The following is a 27,717-nucleotide window of genomic DNA, read 5'->3' on the forward strand; positions in this document are numbered from 1 at the left end:
CCTTTTTTATCATGACATGTGGTTGTTTTAAAAATGAAATAAAATAAAATTAGATCCCAAGAGGAATTTGATATTTTGAGCATAGGTACATTTGGCTGCCAGAGTATAGAACATCAGAAATGACAGTGATTGATCCTGGTGGTCAGTGTCATGAGTCTGATCAGTGTGTGTGTGTGTGTGTTTATGTATGTGTCTTCTGGGTGAACGTGAATTTTAGCATTTCTTGGCAATAAAACAACACAAAAACACATTTCTCCTGACTTTATAGAATTTACACCCCAGCCAGTGAAAAGGCTCGGTGACGTCAGGCTGCACAGTGCGGCATCCTCTGCATCAAAACCTGCGCCCTCCCATTGGTTGCCCGGGGGATGCTGGGGATGCTGCGTCACGTCACCTCACCGGTCAGCGCGTTTATCCTCGCTCACCCCCCCTCCGAACTCTTCCTCTTCATCCTTCCCTCCTCCTCCTCCTCCTCCTCGGCTCCGGTAGAAATGAGGCGTTCTCTGATCCAGTGAGAGACACAGCGGCGAGGGACTTGGAAGACTCTGGACCCCCCTCCGGCGAAGTGAAGACTTGATCCCGATCTTTGCCTTGATCGCCCCTTAACATCCGCAGCGCACCATGAGGGAAATCGTTCACCTCCAGGCGGGACAGTGTGGAAATCAGATCGGGGCTAAGGTACGTACATTTTTAATTCAAGTTTGGTTTTAAAGTGATTTTAGTTCTTCTTCGTCCAATTTGAGAAGATGAAAGTCTCTATCACCGAAGTTTGTGTCCGGTGTGGGTGCGGTTGATTCCGGGGGCTGCAGCGGCCGTAGCCGTGGCCGTGGCCCCCCCCCCCCCCCTTGACTGCTGCGTGACATTTTATCACCTGATGCGATGTTACAATCTCAGGCCCTGTCTGCTCTATATTCGCTCCCAAAGCCAAAGCTGCTCTGTTATTCTATGAGATCACCGGTTGAATCCAAAGAATGTTTCAAGTTCGTGCATGTGAACTTGTTTTTCTCAATTGTCTCAGTTCTGGGAAGTGATAAGTGATGAACATGGCATCGATCCCACCGGCAGCTACCAAGGTGACAGCGACCTGCAGCTGGAGAGGATAAATGTCTACTACAATGAGGCCTCGGGTGAATATTTGTCCTATTATGATCTTTGTTTTAAACTAACCACATTTGCATCTGCGTAGGTGATCATTGCATAAAGCTTTGTTTCTGTTCCCATTTCCATATCCGTGCATGACCTTTGAATGTGTCGTAAATTTAGCTGCAAGGGGAAAGTAGGTCTCACTATCTGTGCAAAACAAATTAGGACAGCCGACCTGCTAAATAAAACCAAATCCTCCCTCTCTTTCTCTCTCTCTCTCTCTCTCTCTCTCTCTCTCCCTCTCTCTGTTTCTCGCTCTCATAGGGAGCACAGGTACCTGCAGTCTCTGTATAGCTGACCCAGAGCTCGCTTCAGTGTCTGATATGATTGGCCAGGCATGTTGAAGGTCATTGCAAGTGCACATCAAGCAGATTCAAACGGTTCAAAACACCCACCACATGGCCCTGCATGCATGGCGTATTCATTACAAATGTCAATGCCTATACGGTGCTGTTAGCAGGAGTCAGCAGCAGCAGGCGTTATTGATCCTTTGCTTCTGTGTGTTTGCATGATGGCATCGGTACTGAGTCACTATTTCGATCGATTGCTCATTCTGCTAATCCGCTACGACTGATAAACGATTAAGCAAACTGATGAGCGGATGTCACTAAAGCTCACACATGGTAAGAAGAACACGAGGTCTCTGTACATCTATGGAGAGATCAAATCCAGTTGTTTTGATCGGCCTCGGCACAAATCTGCCACTGTATAGGTTAAGCGGTGCAGAGTGGTGCTGCGGTAAGCGTGCGATAAAAGGTCACAGGGAGAGAGGGAGGAGCAGAGCAGTGTAGAAAAAACAAAACAGCTTCACACAAAAGTGCTTTAAAGAGTGTATTAGTCATGTTTGTGTTATTTTAAGCAAACATTTTAAGGTAGAAATAAAATGAAATCCAGTTCAAAATAATTTCCTGGATTACTATTATACTTTTATCCTACACGCATCGGACACTATAGATAGTTGTTGCTTACTTCACTCCATCCATCCTTCCAGTCCTCCTTTCTTCGCTCCCTTCTATCCTCTATCTGCTCTTCTTCTTTCAAAGGCAGCAAATATGTCCCCCGTGCCATCCTGGTGGACCTGGAGCCCGGCACCATGGACTCGGTTCGTTCCGGCCCGTTCGGACAGCTATTCCGACCCGACAACTTTGTCTTCGGTGAGTGTGCATGTGTTTCACGTGTGTCACAGTTACAGTACGTGTGTGTGTGTGTGTGTGTGTGTGTCAGAATATGCCCTCATGTGGTCTCCACCTGGCAGCTCTGTGGATTCTCAGCATAAAGCTTTCTGCAGCCTCTCTGCAATGTGCCAAAGATGTGATGCATTGTTCACATGCAGCTGTGTCAGACTGAGCCAGCTCGCAGGGTGACTCAGCAAAAAAGAGGCTTCAAGGAGAGATACTGCTGCAGTGCTGAGCACAACCAAGGATTTAGGGGCCGAGTAAAATCCAGCACACGATGACTCCTCAGTTTCTTTCCTCTCACTCACACGAACACACACACACTCACACACACACGCAAATGAGCTGTCTCAGTGTTTCAATATAATATAAATGCAATTAAGTCTCAGCCAAAGATTTAAAGCTGACCAAACCTGAACAAGCAACTTCAATTTCTTTCTCAGTTAAGCTTTCTCATGCATGCTTATTTAATGTGTTTGAGGATGATTTGTGTTTAAACCTTATGTGCACCGTTCAGGTCAAAGTGGAGCAGGAAATAACTGGGCCAAAGGTCACTACACCGAGGGCGCCGAGCTCGTGGACTCAGTTCTGGACGTGGTGAGGAAGGAGTCCGAGAACTGCGACTGCCTCCAGGGCTTCCAGCTCACCCACTCGCTGGGTGGAGGTACGGGCTCAGGCATGGGTACGCTCCTCATCAGCAAGATCCGCGAGGAGTACCCGGACCGTATCATGAACACCTACAGCGTCATGCCCTCCCCAAAGGTGTCTGACACTGTGGTGGAGCCCTACAACGCCACCCTCTCTGTCCACCAGTTAGTGGAAAACACAGATGAGACCTTCAGCATTGATAATGAGGCCCTGTATGACATCTGCTTCCGCACGCTGAAGCTGACCACGCCAACCTACGGAGACCTCAACCACCTGGTATCGGCCACCATGAGCGGCGTGACCACCTGCCTCCGCTTTCCCGGTCAACTTAACGCTGACCTGCGCAAACTGGCCGTCAACATGGTGCCCTTCCCTCGTCTGCATTTCTTCATGCCCGGCTTCGCTCCCCTTACAAGCAGGGGCAGCCAGCAGTACCGCGCCCTCTCCGTGCCAGAGCTAACGCAGCAAATGTTCGACGCCAAGAACATGATGGCGGCCTGCGACCCCCGTCACGGACGCTACCTCACCGTGGCAGCCATCTTCCGCGGGCGCATGTCAATGAAGGAAGTAGATGAGCAAATGCTGAGCGTGCAGAACAAGAACAGCAGCTACTTCGTCGAGTGGATTCCCAACAATGTCAAGACGGCGGTTTGCGACATCCCTCCCCGTGGCCTCAAGATGTCCGCCACCTTCATTGGCAACAGCACGGCCATCCAGGAGCTGTTCAGGAGGATCTCCGAGCAGTTCACCGCCATGTTCCGACGCAAGGCCTTCCTCCACTGGTACACCGGCGAGGGCATGGACGAGATGGAGTTCACTGAGGCTGAGAGCAACATGAACGACCTGGTGTCCGAGTATCAGCAGTACCAGGATGCCACCACCGATGAGATGGGAGAGTATGAAGAGGATGAAATTGAGGATGAGGAAGATATTCGCCATGATGTTCGCCACTGATTGTAAAGTACAGACATGCTGTTGTAAATGAATGAGTCACTTGACATAATAGTTGTTTGAAAGCACAGGGAGATCATAAGAAAGGTGCAAATGTTCAAATACATATTGCAGTGCACAGATCATGATGAAACATAAAGAATTAAGCCTAAATGACATGATGTATAGTTATGGATCATACTTGTTTGCAAGTAATATAGTACTGGTTTTGTCATGCTTTGCCAGTGTCAAAAGAACAGTCCTCAATACGTTTTGTAACATATAATTCTACATGCATTCAATGTTTCAAGCCTCAAATAAAAGTTGCAGTCCTATCAAGAGTATGTGTGAATTGTTTTTGCCATTACTTTACATTACATAGAGATTGTACTCTTTACTGAATCGATTATGCAGTGATTCTTAAATGTTCTCAGTCAAATTGTATCTTGGAGCAAACCACAACAACAATTCATAATAATAAAACAAAACAATGTCACCAAAAAAATCAATTAAATCCATTTTGATGTTTAAACAATTAACAGAATTTCAATAATTGTTCTGCAGAAATGTTCTTGCCGACCACCAGGGGGCGCATGAAGTCCTACCAATGATACATGGACCACAGTTAGACCAAACATTACTTTGTTTAGAGCACAAAATGCTCGTACATACTGCTTCAACTTGTTTAATAGCAGCCTCATATGATCAGAATTAGGGAGAAAACAGGTTCCATTGAATACACTCATCCGATCCCAAAAGCTATAAAGAAAAATGTGGCTGATTTAGCACAATGTGTTTAGCCTTTGTTGCGTAACTGTGAGATGCATTGTGAAATCTCGAGCCATACAGCTGTTCCGGATTCATTTGTTGCCCAGTGATTCGGGTGGGGCCAGTGACTGAATCAATGCGTCTTAAAAAATGTGTAGTACAGATTGGACGAAAATAGAAATGTTTTAAAATGAATAATGCTAACAAGTTATAGCCTTTTGATATGGCGACATGATGAGCATTGCTGATATGAGCTTTGAGCCTCCTGATAAGACACTAAAGGACATGCACATTCCAACAAACTGGGCAGAGAAGAGCTGCTGAGACACTCCCTTTGGGGTGGAAAAATGTTGCATTTATGGCCCCACCCGAGTCCCTGATGTCGAAGCAAGAATTTTCCCTTTCACCGGTGATGAAAAACATCTGTCTTGACTTGAGTGATAACCAGAAAAGTGAGTGCTTCAAGAACAAACCAAAGCAAAGCAAAGCGTGCAGATCTCATTCCAACAAATGGCGTTGTTGTTTTGAGGTGGAGGTATGCCTCATTTTTAGGAGGAAGTAAAGGTGAATATATGACAGCGAAAACTGCTACAATAAGGAAGAAAAGAATGAGACAGAAGACAAACAATTGTCTGGTCTGGATCTGTTAGGAATCATGAGTCATGCAGCATAAATAAGACAAAGATCATCACATGAGAAAGTTTCTGTGAATCACTAACAGACATGTCAACTCTTGACATGATTCATTGTTAGTTCAATCGAGTCGAGAGACGGATCTCCTGTCTTTCCGTGCATCCTGACACTCATACTGGCTGCAAACAAAAACTCTTGCATGTCTTGGTGAAAGAAAATGTCACAGAAAAAAAAGAATAGAAAAATGCTACCTCCTCTTTATCTCTCATATAATCTATGCCTTTACCTACAGGTTGTGCTGACAGTTGCTGACTTGTTGTGTTTCCACAAACAGATAGGAGAGGAACAACACCCTGTCAATCAAACTGCACCTTGAAACCCAGACTCTTTTGACCCAGACTAACTGGCAAAGATCCACAAGTCATTATCAAACTATGCTCTTCCTTATTGTTAACATGAAAAACTGCATCCAAATCATGAATGGTGACCTCTAGTGGAATTCAACAGAAAGCTGTGTCCTCATGTGACCCGGACAGCTCAGGTAACAGAGGTTTGGTGACATCTGAGACTGTGGTGGAACATGTTCTAGGACTTATTATATACCTCTTATGTTTCCTTCTCAACCTAAAATATTTAGTATTGCTGTTGGTAAAACAGTAAACTCAGCCCTGCTAGAAAGATCACACTGCGCCTGCCTGCCCTGACAGATGACCCTCTGGCTTCTTCTGCCTGAGTTGCAAATGAGAGGAAAATTGTACTAACAAATGAGGGAAACTCGATTTTCTACTTCTGCATTTACTTCAGGCATGGCTGAGTCTCTCCCAGACATACACAAAGGAACCTGTTGTCCATACCTACTAAGCATACATCTCTCCTTGAAAGAGTTTAAAACAGATTTCTCTTTATATTTCAACATCACTTGAATAACTGCATGTTGCCTGACAGGACACTAAGTAAAATGTGTTTTCAAATACAAATTAAACCTTTTTTAATATGGCATAGAAATCACACAAATCAAGTCAGTAGTTTGTTTTAGGAAACTTTATTTATTATTAAGGTGCAAAATTGAACAAAAGTAAAAATATCCTGTTATGTCAAATACTGTATTCTAAAGCAATATACTATGTTTTATATGCATGTGCTGGATCAAGCTTTCAGCTGAAGATCAACCCTCTGTAGTCTAACATACTTTAAAAAATGGTGTTTATTTGTAATATTTTCCACGATTCTTTTAGGGTTTGTATTTTCCACAATTTTGTAGAATCAAGTAGAGAATTTCTTTCGTTATGGAATCGCTAAATTATTTTTGATATTATTTGTATTATTAAGAAAATATTTTTAGAAGACTTTTGACTCCAAAGGGTTGATGGATATACAATAGCATAACAAAATCAGTACAAAAAACAGCTACATCAAACAATGCCAAATACAATCAGTGCCTGCAAGCCAATCTTTCACAAAACTTGGCAAAAATCCCACACACCCAAATTACATTATCATTAGAAAACACACAATAAAGAAATGAAAGTGTTGTATCGAAACCTCATATGTATGTCACTTGACTTAATGTAAATTTAATGTAAAATCAAAACTAACTACAGTATTAAAGTAGATACGGTAAATAGTAGACCATAGATGTGTAAAAAACAAAAGCTTTAATTCTAATATACAATATATCTGTACAGCTTTGGTTGAATGAGTTTATGCATCTTTTGCCGTCAAAACATGGCAATTAAATAATCCACACAAATACTGCACTGTTCATTGATTTAACAAAAAGAAGGTTTTCCATTCATGGTATACTAAATTACTTAAATTTATTACATCCTGCAGTGGGCGCTTTAAACAGTTTTACAGTACAACAGTAGTTACAAGCAGCAACAGTTTCAGACTATATCATTTAAACATCAGCAGAACCGCTTCTGGCACAGCTAAAGCTAGATTATCCGCCCGCCACACTGAAAATGCTGCCCCTCTTCCCTGGATTGGTTGGATTTTGTCACCCTTAGAAATGAATTGTGTTCCTTTACAGAAGAAGGACTCACAATTAACCATGATTACCGCTTTGACTTCAACGTAAGGTAGAAGAAAAGTTCAGTTCACGATCTGATTGTTAAACGCTCCCACAGGCAATCTACAATGCTAGAGCCTATGGACACTGGTGCATTGTGGGTTATGTGATTGTCCGATAAATGTACCTGCATAGCTCGCAGCACTCGCTGGGTAGGATTTTTGTTTGTGGTCTGTCTCTGTCTCTGTCCCTTCCCTTGGTTAGGTGTTCAGGTTGGAGGTTTGTTTGTTGTTTGATTTGCTTGGAGGCTAAATGCTGGTTCGACTGGTTTTTACCTTGCTGTCATACGTGCAATAACTGATGTGAAGCTTGATCGGATAGGATAGGATTAGGGAAAGACTATGTTTCCTGAGGCCGGGGGCTCTGTCTGACATTATGAGTCAATATGGGTCACAATGCCCATTTGCAATTCCTTGTGAACAAAACTATACAAATAAAATACATTTACCGTAAGCCTAAATCTATGTATTTGTTGTGTTGGGCGGTACAAACCACAGCATTCAGGGACATTTTACTAACTTTTTGTTTCTACCAAAGAAAACTATTCATGGAATCAATACTATGTGTACAATAGCAGTAGCATTAATGAAAGGATTGAAACATTGTACTGAATCATAATGTGTATTTCAGTACTGCAGATATGAAGGCCGTACTCACACCGCAATCTTGGCATATTTCAAAATTGGGATGCAAGCTAGTATGTTGTACCAGTGTCAGTATTTCTCTCTGTAACTGACACTTTCTTATGTTGCACAACTACCCTCTTGCTGCCTTGCAGTTTGGGTGTGGTTGTAAGTTCTAAGTCCTCATAAGACCCCAGAGAGCCATGCTGGGGGCTAGAACTCAACTGTGCACCTTGACCTCTGACCTCAAAGCCCTGCCCTGCAGATCCCTGGCTTGTCTGGACAAATGTCTGCACTACATGTCCACCACTCTGTGCACATGAGCCGGCTACAGAGCCATTATCCACCACCAACACTTGTCTCGACCTGGGCACAGTTCCTTGTGAAAAGCCAGGTACTGTCTGCACTACAGTTCCATCCATTCCTGCTTGCCTTTCTACAAGCATCACACCCTGAGAACCTTGAATTCCCCCCACTTGCACCACACCCGGAGAACCTTGAACTCCCCCCACCTGCATTAAACCCTGAGGACCTTGAATTCCCCCCACCTGCATTAAACCTTGAGAACCTTGAATTCCCCCCACCTGCATTAAACCCTGAGAACCTTGAATTCCCCCCACCTGCACAAACCCCTGACCGAGACCCATGTGACTAACTTGACCCACTGCCTGCTGGGTGACACCTGCCAAAGCCTGGGAACCTTGAATTGTCCCCACCTGCATTAAACCCTGAGAACCTTGAATTCCCCCCACCTGCACGTACCCCTGATTGAGACCCATGTGGCCTATTTGACTCACTGCCTGCTGGGTGCCACCTGCCACAAGGACCATCTGGGGCTTAGGCTCAACCACATACATGGGTGCTGTGGTGTAGTACATAGCTGGCTGCTGTATGAGCATTGTTGGACTGGATACAACAACGTTCTCCTGGATGTGTACCTTGGGGATGGTAGCTGATCCCTGGGCTCTCTCAGAGAGTCGATGTTCCTGGATGAGGGTAGAAGATTCAGAAGCAACATTGGAGGTGTTGAGGGTGTTGACATTGACCCCCCTGTCTCTGATTGTTTCTGTGTGAGTATGCAGGTGCGTGTGTGTTGAGGGGGTTGGCAAGGGGGTTGGCATGGCAGGGGCCACCGGTATGGGGGGACGAGCTGACACTGCTGCAGACACAGACTCGGTCACGATGGTTGAGCCCTGGCAAATACCTGCCAAGGTTTTGAACTTAGGTCCGAGGTCATCGAGGAAGGCTAGATCATTGTCATTCTCAAGAAGACTGCAGCAGCCCACTGAACCAGCCAGGGATTCCCGACCCTCGTAGTCATAGACCAAAAAAGAGTCCTTCAGCTGGGATTGCTCTGTAGCATGGTTAGCTTTCTGTAAAAACATAAAAAAGAATGAACTGTAAACCTTAATTTACAATATACAGTATACTGCATAGTTAAAAGCTCCTGTCTTTCTCATTGGCCTGTCTGTAGTTCCAGGTACTTACACTTGAATAGTACTCTCCCAGGAAATGATCAGGCAGGGCGAGCCCATCATACGCGTCAGTTCTGTATCGTGAGCCCTGTTCTCGTCCTGTCATCGTCATCGTCCCTCCTTCCATGTCGTCCATCCCTGAATGCCCACTGAATCTGTACTTGCTGTACCGATCCATGTGTAGTGTGGAAGTGTTCATACCACCGCCTGAGACTGCGCCATCGACAACTCCCCCACCGAAGGCTGCCCCCCCGTACCTGTTGACATCTACAGCCGTCATTGTCCCATGGTCTACCTCAGCTGGGATTTGTAGTAGAGGAACTTCCTGCGAGGGAAATGTGAGAACCTGTCAGAACTGCAGGCAACTTAAAGAAAGATGAGAACATAATGGATCATTTTCACATAAAGTACCTTGTCTTCGCCCTGTCCTTCAGTGTGATAGGAGATCAGCTGTTGTTTAGCATCAAATGGGATGGCCTTGAAATTTCCCAAAGCTGCTGAACCCCCACACAGGCAGAACAGCAGCAGGAGGGGCACCACTATCAAAACATAAACATTTGAGTGAGATTAATTTAAGTATAGTGGTGAACAAGTTTATGTTAATGTTTTAAGTCAAATGATCCATTGCTCATTTACTTTTCTTCTCCTTTTGACACACCCTATTTGTCTAGTCAATTCCTCAAACGCAAGCTGCAACACGTCTTGCAGAAGAAAGGTGATGACTGTGAATAAATAACTACAGAATATATAATCTGCCAGCAAGTAGTCATCAGTAAATACATGTTCTGTACTCACGCAGTAGCAGCAGCAGTCCCAGGAGCAGGAGCAGGACGCCGGCAGCTCCCAAGCCTGCTCTCTTCGCACGACGGCTGAGACAGGTATTAGTCGTTTCATGGCAGGTGCACACAGTGACATCCACCGTCTGAACATCCCCACATGACCTCCCCTGTTGGTCCTTGATCTCCATTGCCACTTTGTAGATGCCTGTCCACAAATTTGCATGGTCTCGAAGAATGGCTGTGGTTTCTAAAGAGAGATGAGACGTGGACATTTAAAGGTTATCGCCCTGCTAAGACTAGGTTTTTCGAGAAACGATGGTACACAAATCTATCTAGAAGATAAAATAATGACAATTTCGGAAAATAGGAGCAAAGATTCCACAACAAACAAGGAAAGACTCGTACCATTAAAAGGCTCTACAGACCATGTCCCTTGACTTTCCTTCTCAATCACATTGAACTCAAACGGCCCTGCGTTGGGGTACTGGTCATTATCCTCAGCTGTGACCCAGATCGTCTCCTGCTCTATACACATGGTCTCACTTGTAGAGGTCAGTTTTGGGCAGTTATCATTGCTGTCCTCAACCGAAATGGCGATGGTCCCTGTGGCAGTTTTTTCTGGAATGTCTTCAAGCACAAAGAAGCGCGACGAGACAATTAAAGCTAACCTGCTGTGCATCACATATTATGTCCAAATGCATTAACGATTACTGTCATATTCAGTGTACATACCATTAGAGATGCATACGATCTCTGCATAATATGTCCCATTTTTCAAGTACTTGGATTCACGATCAGCCCATTTACTCAGTCTGATATCTGCTGTCTTTTCGTCAATTATTATCCAGTTGTCCTCATCCCGGAATTTAGCATACCTGAAATTATGAAAGTCCACGTCGGTTATCTCTGTGAATGACCTCCATTGACAAACAGGCAGTGCCATGTATTTTATTTTTCACTATACCTGACATTAGTTGCGGCCTTCAGTGTATCGCTGTCAATAGCATGGTAGTTGGTGATGATTTGGTTGAGGGACACTTTGCTTTCCTCGGAGACTGTCACCACTTTAACACTCGGTTTGAAACGTGGGCCTTCTTTCTGGTTGACCACATTGATTTTAATGGGGTAGGGTTTGGGTTTGGGGATTCCACCCGTCCAACCCGGCCCAAATTCATACCCGGCTTTGTTTGCGACGACTACTCCCAGGTTGAGCACCCTCCGTTGTTCGTAGTCCAGGGCCTGTAATAAATTCAAGGGTGACAAACTGTAAATGCCATTCACAGATGGCTCGGTAACGTTTGCTTCTATTTCACATGTCAGGAATAACAACAGGAAATCAAAATGACACTTGTAAAACTCTTTTACCTTGTTTATCATGATGATTCCCTCATTGGTCTTAGAATCGGTAGTGATGCTGAAATAGCCTGCCTCATTACCAGAAACTATTTGGTAGGCAGCCAGCCAGTTGTCCGTGTGGATCATATCCATGTCAATAGCTTTGATCCTCATTACCTCTGTATTGACAGTGTTCTCCTCCACACTCCCTTCATACTGTAAATGTAAATACATACACACTTGATTTAGAACAAAAGTTACAGTCACACACATATGATAAGAGTCATCATGTAAAAACAGTTACACACGTACCGTTTCTCTTTCCAAGGTGGGAACGTTGTCGTTTATGTCCAGGAGTGTGACCGTAACGTCGCCTGATCCTGAGTTTCCTCCTCCTTGTCCATTCAAGTCAGACACTTGAACGGAAAGCGTATAAGTGCCTTGTGACTAAAAAACAAGATCAGAAATAAAATGCACGATTAATGAATGTCGTTTTGGTTTCCTGAAGATGTAGATGACGAATTCAAGTATGACATTTTGTTTAGTTATGCCTAATAATACAGTTGAGCTTTGAAAGGGCAAGTCACAGAAATGTTTTATTTGTATCCATACAAATAAATGTCTTAAGGAGTGTTATTGATTTTTTATTTCTGTTTCATAAGTTGCAAACATTTACAGAAAACAAGCATCTACAACTGTATCTGGAAATGTCAGTATCCATCTGCAAGCACAACACCCTTTGATCTTTTACAGCACAATGTGTGTGAGCGCCTCACCTCCCTGTCGAGAGTGTTCTGTCGGACCATGATCTCTCCGGTCTGAGAATTGATGCTGAACATCTGAGATGAAGAACTCGAAAGGGAATAGTAGATCTCAGAGTTTCTTGTGTTGGCTTTGTCTGCATCAGTAGCTATCACCTTCATGACCACGGTGCCTAGAAATAAGCGAAGGAGAATGAATTTGACTTCAAGTCAGGTATTACTGATGAAGATCACTTATGATTGAATGAAAAGTTATTGTTTTTCTTTCCTCAATCCCTGTCACACACATAGGAAAGCTTTCTTGAATACCTGCTGCACTAGATTCCTTGACATAGCCGACTTGCTTGGACTGAATCACTGGGGCGCAGTCATTCACATCCTCCACAGTAATTTTAAGATCGATATCCTTTTCGGCAGCACTCCCATTTTGATATCTTGCACTACCTTTTAACTACAAAAAAGGAGATGTCACAATTAATTCACCTTTCCTTGTTATGCAGTTTGAGGATGTGACCGCAAATGCGATGATGTGTCTGATTGCATGAAGAATTAAATGTGTCCTTACAAGGTAGAACTCGCGCTCCTCTCTGTCCAGAATGCTATGAACTCTCACAAAGCCATTATCACTGTTGACACTAAATATCCCATAGGGCTCCTGGTTAACACCAGGCCCTCTTATTGAATAGACTATCTTGGTGAAATTCTCCTTATCAGATCGGATCTGGAAAACACACACACACACACACAAATACGTTAACCCACTGGATCAGACAGTTTCCGACAGGCCCGTACAAAGAAAAGGAATGCAGGTCTCGTAAGTGACACTCAATATTAATGAATTCATAAAAACATTATTGCACACTTGTCTGTAACTGTACTACACAATGAATCATAGCATCCCAAGGGTTCAACCATGCGTGTAGTGAGATGCAATAACTTTATGGGAGACGAAGGTGTGACAGAATTTTTAACAAAGAAAGTATAATTTAAAGTATAATAATACACACTTTTGCAATGTACTTGTAGGTCGTGTAGTCGTGGCGCTCCACCAGTCGTCTGGGAGCTAAGATCCATTCTCTTTTCTGTCTCCTCAGCGTTGGGCCATTTCCTTCAGCCTGCACACTGCAGTCAAGCTGAAGGTGAAGAGAGAGTGTTTAAATTGCTTGTTCATGTGTGATCATTTACTGACACGGTTGTTTGACTTTTATTTTCACCTGAAGGAAACAAGATGTATGTACAGTACAACAGCCTGACACACCTTGATACACTTCACCCCTCATCTTTAAGTAAACTGCCTTACACCTCCTTACAGCTATTATAAGGAATTTCATTAACTGTACACCCATCGTTGTATTTAAGATTGTACTTGTATTGAGGTGTGTTACCATTATTATTATTATCATTATTACAAATACAACTAAAAAAAGAGTTACTTCATTACGGAATAAACAGTGTTAGGGGAGGAATTCCCCGGACCAAAATGCGCGAATGTTGCGTTTACGGACCTATAATCTCTTTCGTATATTTCACAACTTTTTCCTCCATATAACCCCAAACAGAGCCACACCTGTTGTATCCGTTAAAAACAAACAATACGATCGCGACTTCATACAAAATACGCTGCGAAACTCACCGCCAGTAAAAACGGCAGCAGTAGAATGAGGCTACACCGGAGCAGAGGGGTCATGGCGATGAAGGAGTCCTTCCCTTAATCCGCACAAAATTGGACTGGATATCCCGTCGATCGTGACTCTCTATCTGTGATCTATTGTTGCCTTCGATTAGACTTTGACCGTCCCGATACCGCAGTCAGAGTTTGCACCGAAAAAGGCGGTGCCTCTCCTTTGCGTTTCGTTGCTCACAAGTTCCTGCTGATAACAGGCGGAGAAAGGGAGGTTGTGCCCATACGTGCGTAGCTGTTATGTTTCTGTGCAGCCTATTGTCTAAGAAAAAACAAGAGGGAGGAAACTGGTCAACCAAATGTTCAAAGCAGGCAGGTGTTCCTTTAAGAGGAATGAAGTGAAAATAAAAGTATTGGAAAAAGTTATCTCGTATGGTTTAAAGTTCTGTAAAAGTGTTTTTGTTACATTTAGTTGTAATTTTGATGATTGTTTTACATGTGTAATCCTGCAGACCAATGCTTTCCCGCTTTCCCATCTTACTGCAAAACTTCACCTGTGGTTGTGAAATTCCCACTAAGTTTCTGGATTCAGCTGCCACACAAAAGTCCCAGCTGCACAAGTTGGAAAAGAGTGTGTGTGTGTTTGTGTGTCTGTGCGGGCAGATAGGCGTTGGGTGTGTTTGCTGTATCTGAGCCAGACATTTAGAGAGAGAGAGAGATTGTGAGGGAGAGAGAAATAAAGAAATAAAGTGGAGTTTGGCCCCCCCGTAGGCCTCCGTTCTGTTGTCAGGTGTTGCCGAGATGCAAGTAACAGAGCTCAAGTATGCGGGAGTAGAAGCTTTGTAACGAAACCTGCATGTATACTGCCTGATTAGGCCTTTTTGCACAAAGGAGTTAAGTTGTTTCCCTCCTTTTCTATTCACGACTGCCTTTTACTTACACTCGCTACACTAGCATTTTAATTTATTTCTCTTTCACGTTTTTAAAGCCCTTTGAGTTACTTTTGTGTCTATGTGGATTGACATATCACATATCATAATCTTCAAAGTAGGGAAAGAGACAACAAGACGAGAACCATTGTGATTTATGGGAGACAAATACATTTTGTCTCGGAAATTTCGTTTCCATCGACACCACTGGAAACGTGGTGTCGATGTTGTAAAACAGCATGTCCTTAATCTCATTAGGACAGCAATCTTCCAAAGGCTGTGCTTATACGACCATTTTGACTCAGTTAAAGCCTGCAGTCTGAACGCCCGCTGTCGTTTGTGTGTGAAATGAAGCAGAGTGAGTCGGTTAAGAAGCAGGGCGTGACACTTGGGTGTGTTTGTGCTTGTCTGTCTAGATCACAATTAAATGAAATTATCAGTTGTTTGTTCTTCATCAGGTAATTCGGTTTCAGCTTTTGTAAATTGACGTCACAAACAAATATTATTTGTATCGAAGACGACACATGACTCACCAGACAGCTATTTATCATATTGTCTTTACAGATGTCACACAGATACTATCTCTCACATATGACTCCATTGCCCCACCCTGTGTAACACACACACTCACTCACTCACTCACACTAATCAGGGTGGAGACACACGGTGGAGCATTTTTTGAAAGGTTTCTTACCTCAGGGATACGGCTGTTATCATTAGGCTTTGAATCATATAATTTTGACGCCTGCTCTGACAACCTGGATTTAGAGTCCATTTTAAACAAAAATTGTGGCTTAACAGAAGATTTGTTAACATCTTGATACTACTAAAAGATGAAATACATGACTTCCATACCATAATGGGAATTGAAAGTTAAATCTTGCACAAGTGTGTGACACAAAAGCATTTTATTTCCCAAGAAATTCCTCACGTAGCTACTCAGCAGACATGTAATGCGGGGGTTATTTCAACTGAAACTGAGGCTCCTTGAAGTGACTGTTACCAGAGCCTATGATATCATAATTTCTGTGGGAGGTAGTGTGGCAGTGAGGGTCAGACTTGGTGTCACCAGAAGAAGAGAGCAGAAAGGAGATTGTTTGTTGATGCAAAAATCTGTGTGTTCTGTACACACACTGTGCAAACGTGTCTGGTCGGGGTGGAAAGAAGATAATTCACTTTCATTTTAGCCTGGATTTGACAGAAGAGGGTAATTTGCTGAGTCTGTTTGCATTCACTGTTAAGCTTCCCAAAATATTCATCCTTTCATTATGTCCACACCCATGAGTCACAGTCTTCCTGACATTTTTCTCACCTTTCCTGTTACAGGGCACATGATGAATGAAAGCACCAAAGCCTTGTGAACAAACTGTACCCTGTCCCAGTAGGTCCAAAGTGGACATAGTTTTAAAGGACACGGACACAAGAGCTGTTGGGTTGTACCACTCATTCTTTTATCAGCAGTTTATAGAGATAGTGTGAGCTTGGCTTTGTGTGTGAGCAGAGCCTCCCCTGCACCGAGCGCACATTCCTGTGGTGTTAGTGAGGAGCCCATTTTGTTCCTTCTCTCAGCATGCTTCAATGGAAATACATAGAAGAGAGGAGGGGCACCAAGAGGTCATTCACACTGTAGACCTGGAGACATTTCTCAGACCAGTGAACCAAGGACAAACTCAAACGGCCACTAAGTTAACTGCAATAGATAACTTGTAAAACAAAGCCATTGTTATTATTTATTATGAATACTAAGTCATCATTATCATACAGACAATAAGAACAATGATATTAATATCAAAAACAACAGGGACTTCATATGTTTGTCATGGCGCCATAGCGATCTTATACTTCTTTATAGCTCATATGGTGTAACTTCACTTTCTCATGGGAGATTCTATCTTGAAGAACTTGTAACACACACAATTAATTACAGGATTACTTAAATGCTTCGTGCTAATTCCAACCAGATTTTGAACGTGTGGTGCAATCTGAGTTAAAAATTGATAGTTGTTGGTACAGAGACTAATTATAACTTTGTTTTGGTGAAATACAGGGCCACACACACACACACACACACACACACACACACACACACACACACACACACACACACACACACACACACACACATATATTGAATGGCCCCATCATTACTGTTATAACTGGTTGTTGTTTTCTCTGGGAGTTCTAAACAAAGGTGGTTCAACTGGGACCGCAGATGTACCTTAACAACTACAACGATAATTTGGAACAAACACAGACGAACGTTTTGGATAATCGGCCTATATATCTATTTACATTATATAACACCCAAACTGTCCCCACAAGGTTAGAGGTCAGGGCTCAGTGCAGGACGTCTCAACCCCTCCAACATTGTCTATCTGGCTTTGCTTTGTCCCCAAACTGTCCCCACACATTTCAAAGTATATAATTGTATCTGTACTAAAAGGGGGCCCAACCCAAACCAATACCAAACCATAATCCAGATCACGATCATTCCTCCTCCACCGCGAAATAAGCGAACCCACATGTCCACATACTTCTGGCCATGTTTCCATACCATAGAACAGCTCCCCTTGCTGGTTATCAGGAGGAAGAAGAGCTGTGTCGTTGCCTTTTGCAGGGGCTGACGTGTACTGAGGGAGAAGAAGGAGTGAATGGCATCAGAAAACACAAAGGTGCGGGCTGATCTGACCGTGCAGGCTCACAGTGTGCTGCTGGGTGGGGCAGCCAAAGGTGTGTCCCGACTAGTTTATTGACTCATAGCTAGTAGCGACAGATACAGAGGCTACGAGGAAGCGCAAGCTGTGGGAATAGAAGTGTTTTAATCTCTTTCCCTCATAACTCAACGATCGGATATCCGTCATCCATCTGAGCGGTGAAGTTTTTTGTGTGTGTTGCAGTGGAGTGCACCTCTTACAGTCCCGGTCAAGGTTCAGCCAACAGCTCGCAAGAATGGCTAAAGTCTTTATTTCGTCCATATGCGTGATAATGGTGAGTATTCCTGTTTAAGTATACAAACTTTCATCGAGTTAAACGGGTCTTTAATGTTTGTGTCATTGTTATTCGAGTTAAAGGGAACTGTGTCATTTTAAAGTTTAATAAATGCGTAATTTGAACCTCACAGTGCAGCGCTTGTTTTGTGTTCTGTCTCTTGTTAAGTTCGCTGCCCGGGCGGACTCGTGTCTTCTTCCGAGTTCTATCACCGAGTTTGTTCCGCATGTACTCCCGGCTGAGTATGTGATCACCACAGGTAAACAACAACAATGAGCGAATTAACACTTTATTGATCAGTTAACGGCTCAGACGCGCTTCCTCCCCCCCACCCCCCTCCTTCTCCCCCGCTAACTCGTAACTTTCTCCCTTTTCCTCGGCTTTCTAGTCGAAGTCATTGAATGCAACTCCAAGACGTTGCAGTTCACCTCCAAGGACTCAAACTTCACGCTAAGAAGAGATGGAACAATAGTGACGTTAAATCCCGTCACGGTATCAAGTGGAGGGCGGACATTTTCTGTGTGCGCCCTGGACAGTGGAGTTGAAACTGAGATAGAAGTCCACCTTGTCCAAACTCCCGTGCAGAGGAAGTTGGTACGGTACATTACGGGCTTGTCTTGCAAGTTTCAAATGTAAACACGTCCACGCCATTTTTAATGTCATGATATGTTTGTATTGTAACAGGCGCAGAGTAAAGGTGAAGATTTACTGAAACGCGTAAAGAGGCGCTGGAGTCCGCCGCCCATCAACGTGCTGGAGAACAGGAGGGATCTACCTATAGAGCTTGGAAGGGTAATCAAACTGTGCGGCGCGGCCTGATGCGTCACAAGGCCACAGACACAATTAGCAAGGAATACCTTCTATACCCAACAAAAAACAACAACACCATAATCAGATCAAAGCTGTTGGTGATTAACACACCTGGATTGTAAATCAAATGTAAATAATGCATTTTGTTTTACGGTCTATTTCAGATTCATTTAATTAGATTTAATTTATGATCTACATGCAGCTTTCCACCTGCTCCTATGTATTCTAATATTTATCTGAATGTAATTACAGACAGAAGTATTGCTATTGGGTAGTGTGTGCATAAGGCCTGGGAATTGGCAGAAAACTCCCGATCCTTTGATATTACAATAATATTATTTAAATACATTCAGCCGATTAATTCAGAGATTTTGTGTTCGAAAACCATAGCAGCAGCGAGTATGAGACACACCAAATTTAGAGGACAACAGATACGTAATCCAACAGGTATTCACTCAGTGAATACCACGAGCAGGAGAGTCGCTCGCATAGAGCTGCATCAGTCACTCATATAACAACACTGGTTGAATACAAAGCTGCCTACTGAGATATGCAATGCAAGAAATCATAGGAGCAGATACTACACATGTTTGCTGAGACAAAATGACTGTCACAAATATCTGTTGTATTTGTCCATCAATCGTTTTCTGTCAAACAAAGTCAAGTTGTTTGTAAAGTTAACGTCTCTGTTCCTAAATTCTCCTAATGTTAATGGATGAAAAACGGTATATTGGAGGCTGGAAGGATGTAAAAGTTCTTCTGTTTGCAAAGGAGGGGTGACAGAATGTTTGAGAGCTACTGATTTCGTTTGTATTGTATTCATTTTAAATGTTTTTCAGATGTTCAGGTGTGGCATTTTTAGTATTCAGATTATCTGACAAACACACCTATTATCATGGAGACACAGTTACAAGGGTTGATTGGTGACTTCTGAGCGACATAGAAAGACATACCTGACTCCAGAGGTGTTCCAGTTCATGTGCTTACCCAGCACATTTCTATCAGCAGCAAGCAGTTAGCCTTCAAGGAACATGTTGCTTCAGTCTCTCGGTTATGCAGATTTGTCCTGTACAACATCAGGAAAATCAGACTCTACCTGTCTGAGTATGCAGCACAGCTCCTGGCCCAGACTATTGAAACGCCTTACTGGTCTACCTACATTTGCATTTCAAACCATTGCTAATGATCCGGATTGTTTCAGCTCATCTTGGTCTTCAACCAGCCAAAAACAGCACAATTGGCTCCGCTGTACATATCTCTTCATTGACTACCAGTCGCTGCAAGCATCAAGTTCAAGTCCTTGATGTTCGCCTACAAAATAGCATGCAATGGCAGTTACTTATCTTACATTCAGGTTTATACTCCCTCAAGTAATATGTCATACTCAGAATTGATCAATCAACCCTTGTATGTTTGTTCCCATACATCCTGTGATCTAACCTGGTTTGTGAATAATAGAATCATGTTGTATTCTAAGTGCTATGTTTGAATGTCTTTTTTTCTGATGTAGCTTGTATCCGATTCAGATGTCAACCGCAAAGTGTACTACAAAATCTCGGGACAGGGTGTCAATGAAACGCCAGTGGGTTTCCTCAGTATCAACGAGGATACTGGGATGTTGACCATGCTCAAGACAATAGACCGCGAGGAGTTTCCAATTTTGAAAGTGAGTGCAAAATGACATTGATTATGTGAAAGACAGGTATGAAGTCATATCATTTGTGTTCATCCTTAGGTTCTATGTCTTTTCAAAGCCATGTGAATTCTAATAACAGACATGTCAAACTGATCTTTTCTCTGTAGTTCCTCACCCAAGTGTTCGACAGCAACACCAGAGAGGAAACAGATAAACCTTTGGAGTTCACTGTGGTGATAGACGATGAGAATGACAACGCACCAACATTCACGGAAGAGATGAAGTTCACTGTGCTGGAGAAAAGCAATACAGGTGAGGAATACTTCGAAAAAAGCACAGGCAGACAACTTTCTGTATCCTCAAATGAGCTACAATGTGTGTATGTTATTTTGGTTCAAACAAATGGAGCATCAGTGAAGTAAACAAGAATTCCATTAGTATATTTTCAGTATTTGTATATGTTGTTAAATGCCAAGTCTTTCTGCAAGCGCTTCACAATAAAGGTCATCGAATTACCAAATTAGTTAAGGCTTTTATTTTAAAGAAATACGGTAATTTGTGTCATTGCCTTTGACTATACACCTGGAGTTGGTCCTCTGGTGCTGCACCACTAATTCTAATAACTATAATGGGTTACTTAACTTTAACTTAACGTAACTGAACTGAACCTCCTGAGACCCCTCGTCCTCATATGTGGACATTGCATTTTTCCTTCCCTACACCTTAAACCTGTTATCCTCATGTTTTTATTTTATTTCATATATTTATTAGGTCCCAATAATCTCAAATCGCAAGGAGAAATTAAAATTGCATACAAAATTAATGTCCAGGTCTCAGGAGGTTAACTTAACTTAACTTAACTTTCATGGTCATTAAATATTTTAATATTGCAATAACTCCAAGCGATTCACTTTTCCTCCTGCCATTTTGTCCATTCCGTTGATGTTAAACCAATGATTGTGTTTTACACCACAGAGACAGAGGTGGGGACGGTCAAAGCTACAGACAGAGATAGTCCTGCGACTATCCATACTAAGATCAAATATACGCTCTTGGACGGACAAAACCTGTTTCAGATTGATCCAGAGACAGGCGTCATCACCACATTAGTCAACACCCTGGACAGAGAGGTAGCACCCGTCGTGTCACTCCATTAAAATCACGCAGCAATGCCATAGAACAGGAAAGGCCAAGTGTTGCCTAAGTTGCGAGGCATGAACCTGCAGTCTCAGTCATGTTGTTATTTGATGGCACAAATGCTTTGTGTTGGCGTGTTGCATCATAATAACGACAGATTTCTTCTTCAGGTACAAGATAAGTATTTGGTGACAGTAGAAATCAGAGACTTGTTTGGTGCCAGCAATGGTCTGTTCAACACAGGAACAGCGACCATCACTCTGGGTGACATCAACGACAACCCACCCACATTCAGACAGACTACTGTAAGTGATTAATCACATGTAAATCACTGTATTACTCTGTGGGAAGTAGAGAAGTTTGAGTGTAAATGAGGCTCGGGGTAATTAAATTCTGTGTCTTTGTCGTCCAGTATAAAGCCAGTGTGAAGGAGAATGAAAAGAAAAAGGAAGTCCTCCGGATACCAGTCGACGATAAAGATTTAGCGAACACGCCCAACTGGATTGCTAAGTTTGTCATCAGTAAAGGAAATGAGGGAGGGAATTTCAGGATGGATACGGATCCCAAAACAAACGAGGGGCTGCTGTCTGTTGTCAAGGTGAGTTGGTTTCCTTCTTCCTCTTCTTTTTCTTCTGGTTGTTGAACATGCGTCACTTCTTACATCTTCCTGTTTTTCCCAGCCCTTAGATTTCGAACAGACCCCAAACGTCAAACTAGAAATCACGGCACAGAACGTAGCCGAGCTGGTCGGCACCACCGCCACATGGGCGACCGTTCCCGTGGACTTGACCGTCGTCGATGAAGACGAGGGTCCGCAGTTCTTCCCTCCCAGCGCGCGCTTGTTGGTGAAGGAGAACACGAAAAACGGCACCGTGATCGGAAGTTACACAGCGAAAGATCCTGAGACGAAAAGCAGCCAAGGCATGAAGTGAGCATACTAACTCATGACTAACACACATTAGCAACTGCAGCTCAGCTCTGACAAAACACACTCAGGTTCATGTTACTTCATTCGGGCACTTGAGGGCAGACTTTCACCACTCAACTGAACTGTGGGAGAATAATCTATGGATGCTTTTGCTATTTCCTCTCAGGTATTACAAGATCTCAGACCCAGGCGCTTGGATCAGCATGGACAGGCATTCAGGGGAGCTGAAGGTTACAAACACAATTGACAGAGAGTCGAAGTTTGTGCAGAACGGGCTTTACACCATCCCTGTGAAAGCCGTGGATACCAGTAAGTCTATGCCAAAGTTGCTCTTGGCATGAATCACAGCCGGCTGTATTTCTCAGATAACATCAGGCTTGGCATGTTTCTTGTTCTGTTGCATAAATTACTGATGCTGAATTTCTAGCGGGATTGAGTAAGAAATGACAGACGCTGACACATAGTTGCGCAAGTGTTTACCTGCGTTGCTGTTAAGTTTATGTTGTGTGTTTTCTCTACGGTGAGACTCCAAAAAACGATCTGTGTGTCATGTGCTCCACCCTTACTGGATCTGTCTGAATCTGAACTGTCCCATTTGAAAACACCTGCGTTGACGTTTTTTTGTGTGATTCATCACGTCATGTCATTCATGATCAATCGCGGTTTCTGGTAAATCTGTGAAGCTGCCTGTCTGAAGTACATGAATCATCTCACAGGCAGAAGCATCATGCAAACCAGATCGACCGGGTTTGTCTTGTCTCTCGCGCTCCTACTTGTCTCACTCAAAGTGTGTGACTTGTTTCAGGCTCCAAGACGGGCACGGGAACGATCATCCTGGAAGTGGTGGACGTCAACGACAACGTCCCAGAGCTCCCCCGCCAACTGGTGCTGTGTGAGACGGAAGGCGAGCTCGGCTCAGTGGCGGTTGAAGCCAAAGACAAAGACGGGTCTCATTTTTCAAGCCCCTTTAACTTTAGATTGGGACCGGACCACGATGACAACTGGTCTTTGAAGACAGTTAATGGTAAATGATAACTATGACATTTTGCACGTGTATTTGTAGCCGCTGGGAAAGTTAGTTTATTTCAAATAAGGAAATGCAAGTGGGGCAATGGGTTTGAAAGAGTCATTCAGCGATGATTGCATCAGTTCCCTCACATCCTGCACATTACTGGGATTGCCAGATAAGAATGCTCGACTTGTCAACCTTTATCAGCATCAAAACAAAACCAAAAACATCATCCAGAGCCTCACTCAGTACCTCCTCACTCTAAAGCCTCCCTCAAAATGTATCTCAGTGAAACGATTGAGACATAATCCGCACACAAATCTGCCTGAGTAGCACTCCAGGCCACTGAATGAGCCGCAACGAGCGTTTGGATGAGATGTTTTTAAGAGAAAATACATTAGATCGGTGCATATATATTTATAGCATCCTAAAACCTTTACACATGTTGCGCTATTGTGTGGTAAGCTTTGGGCAGTCATCATTCTTGCATGTGTGTGTGTGCTTCCTCCTTAGACACGGCAGCTATATTGGGGCAAGTCAAACAGCTGCCCAGAGGGATTCACAAGGTTCCCCTGGATGTCAAAGATCTGCAGGGCTTCGGCAGGGTGCAAGTGGTGGACGTGAGGATCTGCCAGTGCAGGAGAGGAGTGTGTTTGGCCAAGGAAAGCTCCGTGTCATTCGGGTCCCTGGCTTTACTGGCTCTGCTGCTGCCGCTGGCCCTCCTCCTGCTCCTCTGTGAGTCCCTGCTGCTCCATTCTTGCCAGCAGAATTGTGTAGGCGATACTAGGATGCCAGAAAGTTGAAAGTTTGGTTAATCTCACTGAATTATTATATTGGACGGAATTGTGTCGGAATGCAACGCAGTGTGTAATGCTGCTCGATTTACTTCATGATGATCTTACTACTTTATGATGACAGCTGTTGGTGTTGTGAACGTGCACCTTCTTCCCTGCTCATCCCGCCCATTATGGTCGCAGGTATATTGCTCGCCTTTTTCTGCGCGACAAAGGGGGAGAAGAAAGAGCTGGATGATATGGCAGACAGCGGAGGAATCCTGCTCAAATCCAACACGGAGGCCCCGGGGGAAGAAGTGGTGAGGATAAGTACATACTAATGAAAGCGTCGCCTCGCTTGTTGTCGAACAAGCAGGTTTCCATCCATAAGACGCAGCACTTAACTCATTTGATTGTGTGTTCACTGCTTGTTTGTGGGGCTTTTTGGGCTCTCTAGGACTCAAATCTCATCATTGTACCCACAACCGTGACCGACGGGGGGGTGAAGGGCTCGGTTAAAGATGTTGCGGTGAATGCCGGTTGGCTGGGCAACCAGAGCTCCAGCACGATGGGACAGGGGAACGGCTACCACAAGATGGGCACTTACGACTACAACGTGGACCAGTATGCTTACAACCAGTTTGGTACCTCACAGATGGGCAGAGGCCATCACCGCATGAGTTTTGACAACAAACAGCAGATGCATGACTCAGCACTTCAACAAGCTTGGCAGGCAAACGGCCTCTTCCTGCAGCAGGTAAGGTTGTCTTATATTTTCCTTCATTTTTCAGTTTTTTAAAGCTTTTTCTGAACCAAAACACAAACGTACACACTGAAAAGAAACAAACCTGGGCGGAATCGTGTCTGCATGTGTTCACGTTTCATCCTCTGAAATTTAATAACGCCTTTGTTATCTGTTAAAGCTCAGGAAGCTCTCATGTGTAATATAATCCTTTTCACTAGGCCTTGATGGTATCGTCTGTAAACTTTAATATTCTTCAACATGACGGTGAATTGTTTGTCCTCCTCCAGTCATATCCTGACCGCCGCTGTAATATCACATTGTGCCGTATCTCTCTTCCTCCTCTCATCCGGGACTTGAAATATGCTTCTTCCCTCCCCCCCCCGCTCTGCAGAGGCTGGGCTATCTGGCAGCAGACGAGGAGGGCGAATACGCCGATGACACCCCTCATTTGTACGGCTACGAGGGGGCGGGCTCCGTGGCCGGATCGGTGGGCTGCTGCAGCGACCAGGGGGCCGACGACAACCTGGACTTCCTAAACTCGCTCGGGCCCAAGTTCAAAACTCTAGCAGATGCCTGCACATAGACATGAACAATGAACAATGCAAACTCAGGATGATGGTGTTGATTCTTCAGTCAACAGGATGCGAGGAGAGTCTGAGTGCATACCGGGCCAATGACCACGAACGAGAGAATGAACAAGCGCCTTTGTCCTGAACCGCTCTCGCTTTGATTGTTTTGTTTTGTTTTCCTTTGCTATTTTTTTGGTAAAAGTCTTTTTGCACTGAAAACTATGCAGTCAGATGCACATGCATGAGGTTGTATATTATTTGCTTTTTAACTCTTTGTTGTATTGCACGTTAATAGTGACTTTTGTGCTGACATGGTTCAGTAAAGGGCTGCAGGCGTATTATGAACTAGTTTGGGTATTTGGGGTGTATTGCTAATAATTTTCTATATATTCTCACCAAAGGAGAGGAGTTTTGTATATATGTGCCTGCTTTTGAAGAATAGGTTTGATATATTTTTTTGAAAAATGAATACAAACACGTAAATGAAGACCAGACTGTGACAACGAATCAGTTTCTAATAAGCTGCAGTTACGTTGGGAGGAATGGGTGCAGCTCTGGTGTCACTGGCATTCTTGCAACTGTCTGGCAGTAATCCTGTGAAATTCGGCACATGGGTGCGAACTGGGTAGGGCGAGGAGTCTACGCCGCCTGTACCTGCCAAAGTTCAACCAAGCTGATGTCACAACTTCTGTTCTAAACCAACTGTATTCATGTATTGTTGAAAAGCAAAGAAGGATGTGTCGCCTGGTTCAATCGTACAACCGTAGCAGAAATATAAAATAAAAACACTTCTTTTACTGCTAACTCACTTTAAGTGCTACTGGGTAAAATGCATTTTAACTGAATCTCAGCCAGACTTTTTTTTTTTACGTACGTTTGTCTTTCTTACATCTGCAACAACCAAGAGAATTAAAAAATAATCGTTTACTGCGTTTGTTTCAGCTCTGTGTGCTTTGTCAGAAAGGGAACATAGACACATTGTTTGTTAAGCCGTGCCTGTTTACACTGCAGTGAATGATTTACAGGGTGTGGCAGTCTGGGATTGCACAACCTGAATGGCACAAAGTACTTATGCCAACTTTCCTAGCTTCCAGCTCATTCCTGCATGTGTTAAATGACGTTTGAAGCACTTTCACACGCAACATTACCCCTATAATTGTCCTTCCTATGTGTTTAAGTCATACAGTCATTATTGTCATTGCAAATATACGTCAGCATAATGAACACTCTTAAAATTGGTGCGATACATGCACAGATCTCACGGATAAGTAATGAGAAATGTAGCAGAATCCAAGTGTACAATATGCTTATGCAGATTATAGATCATTATGCAGTAAATATAGAGAACCAGGCACAGCAGATATTGCTTAGATGAAGCGTGGATCATGTTTCTCTGGGATGTTTTCTGCATACAAAGCTGAATATATGATTATATGGCCTAGGAGAGGACCATCTGTCAAGCCAGTGTGATGATGAGTATCAAAGACGACAGCAGAAAGCAAAAGAGCAAAAGCAAATTAACTCCGAATGAGGTCGAGCTCTCTCGCCATGATCAACCGCTGAAATCTGCTTAAAAAAAAATCGACAATATTATCAGCACTGATTACAACAATACTGTCAGCATTAAAGGGAGGATGTGAACGAGATGTGAACATCAGGGGTTTTTTTTTTTGCTCAAAATCCCACTGGGGCCAATTAGCAGTTCCTTAAAAAGTCACTTAACTCATAACAATGAAAATAAGCAGTTAACCCAAAGAAGGCACCGCAAGCGCAGACTTCAGCACTTCTAGCCACTTTAATAAAGAGTCCTTTTCTTTTTAATTAGTATTCTCTACAGAAACAAATGGAAGCAAGGGTTATTCTACAAACTCAAGACAAATAAAAGCGACGACCAAAAAATGATGCAAATTTGTTGTTATTTCTGGAAACTGTCACGCAGTTGTGAAGAATTGCATGAATATTTAGCACCACTCTGATATGTGATGTGTAAGTCTTTCAGTTTTGAGGTTAGGAGAGTTCTTGCCAATAAACAGATTGCGTCTGTGAACTAATAACGAGCCATAAATTTAACTCCGGCAAGAAAAATTACTTTGTCAAAAAGTTTATCTGTCGCGGTTCAACATGCATGCAGGTGTGGAATGTTGCATGTAGGTTTCAAAATGGACACCGCAGAGGAAGAGTGCGACACAATTGTCCAGGGGACGTATGTGGTGCAGCGCCTCAGTCCTCCA

The 27,717-nt window shown here is 43.4% G+C and overlaps 3 protein-coding genes across 3 annotated transcripts; 2 read left to right on the forward strand and 1 right to left on the reverse strand.

The window, feature by feature from the left end:
• Positions 1–370: 370 nt before the first annotated feature.
• On the forward strand, positions 371–4,162 carry LOC142993924 (tubulin beta-2A chain). Its single transcript, XM_076144476.1, has 5 exons — positions 371–678; positions 1,019–1,127; positions 1,408–1,416; positions 2,187–2,297; positions 2,836–4,162. Exons 1-5 carry the CDS (start codon positions 622–624, stop codon positions 3,918–3,920), a joined length of 1,371 nt encoding a protein of 456 aa, XP_076000591.1. The 5' UTR covers positions 371–621; the 3' UTR covers positions 3,921–4,162.
• Positions 4,163–6,323: 2,161 nt separating this feature from the next.
• LOC142993965 (desmoglein-2-like protein) lies at positions 6,324–14,284 on the reverse strand. The gene is made up of 14 exons (XM_076144567.1): positions 13,975–14,284; positions 13,349–13,474; positions 12,907–13,062; positions 12,651–12,792; positions 12,357–12,514; positions 11,893–12,027; positions 11,611–11,796; positions 11,210–11,484; positions 10,978–11,120; positions 10,651–10,872; positions 10,262–10,492; positions 9,878–10,005; positions 9,480–9,791; positions 6,324–9,364 (listed from the first exon to the last, which is right to left on the reverse strand). The coding sequence occupies exons 1-14, from the start codon at positions 14,026–14,028 to the stop codon at positions 8,063–8,065; spliced, it is 3,570 nt and encodes a 1,189-aa protein (XP_076000682.1). The 5' UTR covers positions 14,029–14,284; the 3' UTR covers positions 6,324–8,062.
• A 3,306-nt stretch (positions 14,285–17,590) lies between these two features.
• dsc2l (desmocollin 2 like) lies at positions 17,591–26,416 on the forward strand. Its single transcript, XM_076144636.1, has 16 exons — positions 17,591–17,879; positions 18,048–18,138; positions 18,268–18,473; positions 18,564–18,671; positions 20,200–20,355; positions 20,493–20,637; positions 21,301–21,455; positions 21,633–21,767; positions 21,875–22,060; positions 22,143–22,390; positions 22,557–22,699; positions 23,196–23,414; positions 23,913–24,134; positions 24,377–24,492; positions 24,630–24,929; positions 25,309–26,416. The coding sequence occupies exons 1-16, from the start codon at positions 17,841–17,843 to the stop codon at positions 25,498–25,500; spliced, it is 2,661 nt and encodes an 886-aa protein (XP_076000751.1). The 5' UTR covers positions 17,591–17,840; the 3' UTR covers positions 25,501–26,416.
• The last annotated feature ends 1,301 nt before the right edge of the window (positions 26,417–27,717 follow it).

Source organism: Genypterus blacodes, unplaced genomic scaffold (assembly GCF_046128005.1).
Source record: "Genypterus blacodes isolate CSIRO-AG114 ecotype Tasmania unplaced genomic scaffold, CSIRO-AGI_Gbla_v1 ptg000029l_1, whole genome shotgun sequence".
Taxonomy (NCBI): Eukaryota; Metazoa; Chordata; class Actinopteri; order Ophidiiformes; family Ophidiidae; genus Genypterus; species Genypterus blacodes.